The following is a 9,832-nucleotide window of genomic DNA, read 5'->3' as shown; positions in this document are numbered from 1 at the left end:
GTGTGTGTGTGTGTGTGTGTGTGTGTGTGTGTGTGTGTGTGTGTGTGTGTGTGTATATAGAGACTTGAACCTTCAGATCTTTTTATTGCTGCATTTAGATGATGTTGTAACACACTAGTTGAAAAGTATTTACATGGGACAAAAGATGGAGCTGATCCAATTCCTATAAATGGGAATGCATCTCCCTTGTCTATATAACTCCTGCTAACTTTAATACAATAGTCACCATTAAAAGTCTTTACAACCATCCTTTAAAACAAACCGTGTTCTCCATACCAAGTATAGGCACTAATCCTGCAAACATTAAGTCCATACATAACCCCAGCAACCCTATAGAAAGGACTTGAAAAATTTACCAAGGACCTAATAGTCCAAGGATTAAGCCTACTCCCCAGTCAGAAATATACTAGAGCCTGAGTTGGTCAGATACTCATTCCCACAAGGTCTTCACGCCCAAGAACTCCCAAGTGACTGAACTCCTCACCTCCAATTCATACTACACATACAGTGCGCATATACACACACCCCCCACGTTGTAATTCACATGTATTATGAGAGCCTAGAGGTCTCAACCAGAATTGGGGCCCCATTTACTAGGCGCTGTAAAAACATATAAAGACACAGTCTCAAAGATCCTTATCGGTCCCAGCTCTAACCCCAGCTTGGGGATACTTACTGGCTCCAACCCAAAACTCTAGTCTAGGGAGCCTGCCAACCCCAACCCTAACCAAAGCCCTGATTGGCTTAATTAGCCCCAACCTCCTCCATCCCACCAAAAGATGAATTTATTCTCAGTTTGCACACCAAATCTTCTTTTTGATTAGCAAGAACATCCTTTCTCCAGCGCACTCTGCTGGGGTGACAAGGTCGTTTTGGCAGGATCCTCCCACACATGTATTGGGTGACTGACCGTCTGCCCTGTCATCCTGGGATACCTGCAAAGATGGCCACCCTGGGATAACTGCCCACACTGACCACAGCTGCCATACACCCAGTCTCATAAGGGTATGTCTTCACTGGGTTTTAGCCCAACCTCTCCCTACCATCCACACAGAAAAAACCTCTAACCAGATTAGGAGGTGTTTTAAACCTGGGCGAGTTTAAACAGCTGAGGGGGGTTAGTTAGAACCTGTTTCAACTCAGTCTGGAACCAGCAAATTTTGCAGTTGGAACACAGGCAAAAAAAAAAAAAAAATTTTACTCAAGTGTTGATAGTTCCTAATTCCCCCGTCAATGACAGACCATTCTCCTGAAATTGAGACAAGTGACTGGGAAAGAATCCTAGAACATTGCAGTACAAAGGACCATGGGATATGCCCCCAACACATACAGGCAAGTGCAGAAACAGTGAGGACACAGTAACATAGGTAGAACTTTGTTGAGGGAATGCTTGCAACTGGACTAGGGGGCTAATCTGGTTGCTCAGACCCAGTTGCCAATCAACCAGGCTAATCACCAATGAAGACACACACTAACACTGGCAACAGCACAGGAGCTGTCTCTCTGCAGACTTAGCAAGACATCGATGCATTGTTTACAATTAGTCCGCGTTTGGAAAGATTTCTTCAAAACCTAGAAAACCAGAAACTTAATTCTTTTTTAAATGAAAGCTTAGATTCTACAGAAGTTGATGGCACTCACCCACACAGATTCCTACTGGCCCTGGACAAGACAGTTTTTTCAAGTTTTGGTCATAGGGATTACCATAAATATTGCCAATGACATAATAAATCAGTAAGGCATCTTAGAAATCCTAAATAGATAAAAGTATAACAGAATGAATGCCAGTGAATACTAACTATTTGAAAATAATTTAAAGAGTCTAACAGCAACCATAAGTAAGAGGGCTCCATTACAGAAGCAGTTATTTCTCAACAAATACTCATACCAGAAAGTACTATCACAATCATACATTATTGCTTTATATCTGCAATTAGATTCTACATGAGTCTTAGCTGACCTAAATTCTTCTAGCATGAACATCTATTTTTGATCAGTAATTCCAAATGCACACAAGTTACAGTGCACACATGATTTACATAATGCCACCTACCTGCAGCTGCTAAACATAAAGTCAAAGCAAACACTGGAATCACACAACTTGAAGTCATTTTTGCAACACTGGGTCTTCTCAAATCAACTCCTTTTGTAGCTCTTCATGTAGATGTACTTCCTTTGAAATCAGTGGTATATGCTTTGAAATCAAGTCTTCCAGACTTTTAATTGCCTACTGAGAGAAAAAAAATACATTTTAATAGAAATATGTCCTACAGAAATGTCCTCATCTATTTAAAATTATATCTTTTTTTGTATCATATCTAACAAAACAGAGATATTTCTTAAAGGGAAATTACACAAGTATATTTTACACTGCTGAATATCCTAAGTACCAAAAGGGACACTTAGCACATAACTAATCTTTTCCCCTTTCATTTTTCTACCTTGTCCATCCTCCCAAAATAATCACACCAGCTATGTCCTGTTCCAAACAGAAGGACACAGCTAGAATTGGAGTCCTGCTGAAGCCCAGAAGCAGTCCATATGGTCTCAAGTAAGTTTATATTAAGTATGCCAATTTCTTTGGGTCACTGAAGTCAGAAGATATATTACCCAATCTTAAGAATATCACGAGAGGAGTTGCCCACACACAGTTTCTAAGTAACACAGTAACTCTGACTTGCATTTCTAAATTGGCACCACAAACTCGAAAACCATTTGAAAGATCCTGAAACTAAAACATTTGTTACAGTAAACACAAAACCCCCTAAACCTACAACTAACTTAATATACTTTTACAAGGGAAAGTAGAATGCCCCTACCCTACACTGGCTCTCTTTCAGGCAGCTAGCTGCCCAGAATAAAGGCATGAAATTACACTACGAAATTAGGTCAATTTTATAGAAGTCTATCTTTAGACAGCAATTTTATACAGTCGATCATGTATGTCCCCACTAAGCGCAGTAGGTCGGTAGAGTGTGTGTCCTCAATACTGTGGCTAGCATCGATTCATTGAGTGGTGCACTTTCGGTAGCTATCCCACAGTCCCCGCTCCCAACTGGAATTCTGGGTTAAGTTCCCAATGCCTGATGGGGCAAAAACATTGTTGCGGGTGGTTTGGGGTACATGTCATCAGTCTCCCTTCCACTCTTCCCTCCCTCCTTGAAAGCAACGGCAAACAATCATTTTACGCCTTTTTTCCTGGGTTATCCATGCAGATGTCATAGTATGGCAAGCATGGAGCCCGCTCAGCTGCGCACTGCCATTGTGAGCATTGTAAATACCTTGCACATTATCCTGCAGTATGTGCAGAGCCTGGCTAGGAGCCGCCAGCACGAGGAAGATTGCGAGGAGGACATAGACACAGACATTCCTGAAAGCATGGGCTGTGACAATTAGGATATCATGGCAGAAGTGGGGTGGGTTGATACAGTGGAACGCCGATTCTGGGCCCGGCAAACAAGCACTGACTGGTGGGACCGCATAGTATGGTGGGTATGGGATGATTCCCAGTGGCTGCACAACTTTTGAGGGCGTAAGGCCACTTTCATGGAACTTTGTGAGTTGCTTTCCCACTGCTCTGAAGTGCAGGAATATCAAGATGAGACCTGCCCTGATAGTTGAGAAGCGAGTGGGATAGCTCTGTGGAAGCTTGCAACGTCTGACTCCTACCAGTCAGTTAGGAATCAATTCGGAGTGGGCAAATCTACCATGCGGGCTGCTGTGATCCAAGTAGCCAAGGCAATCAATAACCTTCTGCTAACAAGGTTAGTGACTCTGGGAAGTGTGCAGGTCATAGTGGATAGCTTTGCTGCAATGGGGTTCCCTAATTGTGGTGGGGCAAAAGACAGAGCGCATATTCTGATCTTGGCACCGGACCACCTTGCCAAACAGTACATAAATTGCATGGGGTACTTCTCAATGGTGCTGCAAGCACTGGTGGATCACAAGAGATGTTTCACCAACATCAACGTGGGACGGCTGGGAAAGGTACATGACGCTCGCATCTTCAGGAACTCTGGTCTGTTTCAAAAGCTACAGGAAGGGACTTTCTTCCCAGACCAGAAAATAACCATTGGGGATGTTGAAATGCCTATAGTTATCCTTGGGGACCCAGCCTGCCCCCTGCTCTCATGGCTCATGAAGCCGTACACAGGCAGCCTGGACAGCATTAAGGAGCAGTTCAACGATAGGCTGAGCAAGTGCAGAATGGTGGTAGAAAGCTCCCCCCTCCTGCTCCTCACCCCCAATGCGCCATGTCCCTGCTGCTCCCCCACTCTCCCAGTGCTTTCTGCCACCTAACAGATGTTTGGCGGTGCTTAGGACTTTCCATGACGGAGGGGGAGCAGCGGGGACGCCGCGCGCTCAGGGGAGGAGTTGGAAAAGAGACAGGGCGGGGCAGGGATTTGGGGGGAGGGGGTGGAATGGGAGCAGAAAAGGGGCGGGGCCGGGGTGGGAAAAGGTGGGGTGGAGCAGGGACTGTGGGGAAGGGGTGGAATGGGGGGGGTGAGAAGAGAAGGGGGCAGGGGCAAGGCCGGGACGGGCGTCAAGCACCCATAGGGCAGAGGGGAAGTCAGTGCCTATGATCTGGGATGGCTCCTGGAGGCCAACATCATCGAATTAGACAGCGCTGTGTCGGCACTACCCCAAACTCGACCCAGGAAGGTCGATTTTAGCGCTACTCCCCTCATCGGGGAGTAGCACAGCAGTCAATTTTAAGAGCCCTTTAAGGCAGTGGAAGGGGTTGGTTGTGTAGCCACATTGTTTATAAAATCAACCTAACGCAGCTAAATTCGACCTAACCTCGTAGCGAAGACCAGACCTAAGAATCTGAAGTCAGCAAGCAGGGAACTGGAACACTGATAACATTCAATCAAATAAAGCAAATATATTTTATTTCCACTACCAGCCTTCTCAAACACAAAATGACAGAAGATGCCTCAGCAACCAACAATAGATTGTTATAAAGCAATATAAGGTCTTAAAAATAACCCCCACAAACTGGGTGATAGAACAGAGCTGAGCTGACAGAGAATTCCAAACTGAAGAAAGATTACAACCACTTAAAATGTACTTGCTCACCTGAAAGTAGACTCAAAATAGTATCAGGCAAACTCAGGCACCCCACCATGTGATCTGCACCCTGACCATAGGGTTATTATGGATGATTCTGTGACCACTGACAGCCTACAAAGTGCAAATATGGTCATACATCACCCCTTCCTACAGAGGTTTTGTGAGTGAGAGGAAGATTCCGAGAACTTCCTTGCAACATTTCTCCAAAATCATTCTGAGGTGACAGGGTTTGCCCTCTGCAGAATGAGCTGAAGTTACTCTCTAGCAAGAACCATCAATGCAGAGATTCCATTCTGCCACACTGACTCTGGAGTGGACCCCAAACAATCCCTCCATTCCCTTTCTGGTTCTGTGATTCCTATAGAGCTAGTAGGGCCTCCACTGATCACAGCTGTCCCACAGATCCCTCTTTGATAGAGGAAGGGAGAGTTCCCTTCATGCAAATGGAGCTGTATTGAAAGCTGTATTCTAATCACTGCAGGGCTGTTGAGAGGCAAACAATGCAGCACATGGCCCAACAGCCTTATACTTAAGTTCCCACCCTTTCCCCTTACTAGATCTTGACACCGAAGAGACCCCTCTGAGGGTCCCATAGAATAGAGAAGGAAGAAGACTGTGCAGCAGAAGTTCCACTGCCTGTAAACAAATGCAGACTGGAAATAAGGCATACATTAATGAGTGTCACTAAATATTGGAACAATTTACCAGGGCTCATGGTGGATTCTCCATCACTGACCATTTTTAAATCTAGATTGGTATTTTTCTAAAATATATGCTCTAAACATTATTTTGGGGGAAATTCTGGAGGCCAGTCTAGACCAGAGGCGGGCAAACTTTTTGACCGGAGGGCCACATCTGGGTATGGAAGTTGTAAGGCGGGCCATGAATGCTCACGAAATTGAGGGTTGGGGTGTGGGAGGGGGTGAGGGCTCTGGGGCAGGGCCAGAAGTGAGGAGTTTGGGTGGGGGGGGGGGAGGAGGCTCGGGGCTGGGGCAGGAGATTGGGGTATGGCTCCAGTTGGGTGTGGAGGCTCTGAGTGGGGCTGGGGATGAGGGGCTGGAGGGTTTGGAGGGTGTTCCGGGCTGGGACTGAGGGGTTGGGAGGGTGGAAGGGGGATCAGGGCTGTGGAAGAGGGTTGGGGCACGGGAGAGGGGTCAGGGCTGCATGCTCTGGGTGGCGCTTACCTCAAGCGGCTCAAGAAGTAGCAGCATGTCCCCCTGCTGGCTCCTACACTGAGATGCGGTCAAGCAGCTCTGCGCGCTGCCCCGTGCGCAGGCATAGCCCCTGCAGCTCCCATTGGCCGTGGTTCCCAGGCAATGGGAGCTGCGGAGGCAGTGCTTGGGGCAGAGGCAGTGTTCGGAACCCCCTGGCTGCCTCTACATGTAGGAGCCAGAGGGGGGACATGCAGCCGCTTCTAGGAGCCACATGGAGCAGGGCAAGCCCCTGACCCCGCTCCCCGGCTGGAGCGCTGGAGTGGGGAAAGCCATGGACCATGCTCCCCAGCGGGAGTTTGAGGGTTGGATTAAAATCTCTAAAGGGCTGGATGTGGCCCCCGGGCCATAGTTTGCCCACCCCTGGTCTAGGCTGTCATAATGCTCCCTTCTGGCCTTAGAATCTATGACTATTTGCCCCCCACCTTCTGCACAGAATTAAGTACCTCTGTCTCAGGGCCCTATAGAAAAGGAGCCTTCTGTAAGCAATCTGAAGCCTGATTTGGCCACTATAAAACCAGCGCCCTTCCTTAGTGCTGCATCCCCCTCTGCATCAGTGCTGATTTCAGGGCACCGAGGTGCCCTGGTTTATAGGAAACCATCATATTTAAGGAGGTAAGATTTCTGGCATGAGTATATTATTCCCACCATTGTTCACTACAGAATTTTTTTTTTTTGGTCCTAACTGTGGACAAGAAGTGCCTTCATGCATCATGTATGTTGCATGTCTGAAGTGACAGCATGCTACATGCATTTGTATCCTCAGAAATATTACACGGGTTGGTTGTAATGTCCCAAGCTACCAGCGATTGTCCTTAAAAACTACAAACCAGAGCAACTTAAGAATCCTTCTCAAAATTTGAAATAAATAAATAAATAGAGGATCGCCAATTCAGGAGAATAATTCTGGAGAATAAATAAATACAGTAGTGGAGACAATGAAAAATTTAAAGAAAGGAAACCTCTAGAAGATGACTGCTTTCCTGGAGAATTTTATAAGGCTTATAAAAGCTACTGGTCCTGAAACTAAATTCCAGTGTCATCCCCCCATATAGAGTGTAAGAAGCAGTCATATCATTAATCCTCAAACCCAAGAAAGATCCTAAACTCCATGGTAAGTTAAGGCCAACCTTTTGATTTTATTAATCAAAGACAATAAAGTGTTGACAAGCATGCTGAACAATCACGACAGAAATTTTGACTACAAAAGGACCCATATCGCGTGGGCTTAATGCCAAAAGGCAAGTCATGAAGATTTGTGTCAGATCTTGATCATCGTCTCAGAAGTCAGAAAGAAACTGAAACCATTTGCTGCTATTTCTCTGGATGCAGAGAAAGCTAAATCCGTTCAGTAAAAGTATTTGGTTTCTAACTCAACTTTTTAGTGTAGTTGCAAAGACAAATAATCATATACAGTAAATTCAAAGTTTTTAGGCAAAGCTAGTTATAAAGAGACCATCAAAATGTGCTACAAGATGTCATATATGCAAACAGTCTATGAAATAAGCACTCAAACTTGAATTTGATGTACATAGCCATTTCACAAACAATGAACAAAAGAAAAACCAGAAAAGAGAGAAACTAGAAACAGAAGAGCTAAATAGAGCATATTCAATAATACAATAAATAAGAAATTCCTAAGCATTGATTAGATCATTCTTTCATTAACATAAGTGTATAACCCAACAATAACATTTTTATAATACACAGAAGTAGTGTGCGCAGAGAGAGAAGATAAAGCTACATTGGTCCTTGTTATTTAAGGCCCCCACCCTTCTTTTAAATCATAGAGACTACCAATGTAGGTGTGTGTAAATGAGTGTTAATTCGGTTTCCACAGCATTCTTGGAGGGAGGGGAAGGCACACAGTTTCCCCCAGTGAAGAGACAAGAGGTTGTACCCCTGCCCCAACCTGCAGATCCATAAAGATTTCTGGGTACCCACTGGAGCTGAGGGGGAAACAGAAAGCCCTAGACCTCTACTCTCCTGCTTGAGCCCACCAGCTCACAGAGCATGAATTCTGGAGATTAAGGCTAAATCAGTCTGAATTGCACTAAGAAAGGGCTCTCAGAATTGAAGATTTGTTAGAAAATAATTGGTTTCTTTCTCAGATGTACAGAAATAAAGAACGAGGGTTATGTACAACAAATTTTGGGCAACTGAGAGCTAATATAAAACGACTCATAGGCCCTGCCTTAAACTGATAACTTGACTGCAATTTTCAGGAATCTGATTTAAACTATACCCAATTTCCCTCCTACATAGATTTCTGATTTAAAGCAATCCGAGTGAAACAGCACAATTAAGGGCTGTAGAGAAGTGAAAAATACCAATACCCAAGCATACACTAGGCTACACCCTGATGAGTGAATATACATCTTTAAAAATTACAACAATCTAAAACATTGAAGAAATTATATAGGACAATGTTGCAAATGCATTATCTTTACCTCAGAGATTTAGGTACATGTTAGTGATAAATAGCTTTCAGAGTATGTTACATAGGTTAAGGCCATTCACAACTCTTTATGAAAAACAGGAGGAAGGGAAGAAAAGAAGCTATACAAAGACATCAAATTGCCAATACCAGAAGGCTTTTCTACTATAGACCATCTCATGGATTTCCAGGTGTGCTAGTTTAACCTGGTTAAAAACAGCTCTGATGCCTACTAAAGAGGTAAGTTGGAAGATATTTATGAAAAAAATGAAACACTATTTTCTGGAACTGAAAGGATAACATCATCATCTAGCACAAGCATCTTATGAAAGGAGATCATAAAATGGAGAAACACTTGAAAAGAGTTATACCAGGGATACATTTGGCTCAGTATGTTTAATGAGATTTGGATACACAAATCCTTTTGGAAGTCTGTGACAGACTGGTGTTATTTGTCAACACAGTGGAGTAGCATTTTACACGGGGGTTAGGTTCTAAAGTCAGTGCATAAGGCGAAAATCACGTATAGTCAAAATTACCCTTGAAAATTCCTTAAATCACCCATAAAGTACAGTATACTGTACATGGTTTTGTGTACCCAACCCTGTACAGTAATATATAGTATATAATAAAAAGAGTACATATACAAAATATAATTTTACATTATAACCAGCTTGGGCTCTGGTTCAGCTCGAGAAGTTGATTGCGTAGGCTCATCTGCTGCTGGTTGTTTTTCCTTGAAAAACATGGTGATCGGCAACTGTCGCTGTTGTCTCTTGAGCTGCTCAAACATTTCTTGATATGGTCTCAAATCGTCCGTAATACTACATGTGATTTTGAGGCTTCGTTCCACAGAGGGATCATATTCAGAAATTAAATCATTCAAGCGTTTCGCTGCTTGGAACACTTCAGCAAAATTTATGAAGATTCCAACTTGCTGGCTCTTCCTGTTAGTCATCATCTTAGTCTTCTGTAGACGATTTTATCAGTTCCTCTAACTCTTCGTCAGTCAGTGTTTCTCTATGGCTCAATTCATTCTTCAATTTCTTCCTCAAGGATGTTGACGAAGCCATCATCACTCACTTGCCTGGCCACCTGAACATGTGTTTCA

The 9,832-nt window shown here is 44.0% G+C and overlaps 1 protein-coding gene across 21 annotated transcripts in view; it reads right to left on the bottom strand.

The window, feature by feature from the left end:
* TGFBR3 (transforming growth factor beta receptor 3) overlaps positions 1 to 9,832 on the bottom strand; it is a 182,572-nt gene that overhangs the window by 152,731 nt on the left and 20,009 nt on the right. For 20 of the 21 annotated variants that reach the window (XM_038412920.2, XM_038412921.2, XM_043520078.1 and 17 more), the window contains one exon: positions 2,054 to 2,230. In XM_038412920.2, coding sequence (XP_038268848.1) covers positions 2,054 to 2,111 — 58 coding nt within the window. In that variant the 5' untranslated portion in view covers positions 2,112 to 2,230. Of the gene's footprint in view, positions 1 to 2,053; positions 2,231 to 9,832 lie in introns of those variants that run through there. The other variant, XM_043520074.1, reaches the window with a different exon arrangement.

This window comes from Dermochelys coriacea, chromosome 8 (assembly GCF_009764565.3).
Source record: "Dermochelys coriacea isolate rDerCor1 chromosome 8, rDerCor1.pri.v4, whole genome shotgun sequence".
Taxonomy (NCBI): domain Eukaryota; kingdom Metazoa; phylum Chordata; order Testudines; family Dermochelyidae; genus Dermochelys; species Dermochelys coriacea.
The sequence above is the reverse complement of the archived record's forward strand: the minus strand, read 5'-3'. Positions and strand labels throughout refer to the sequence as shown.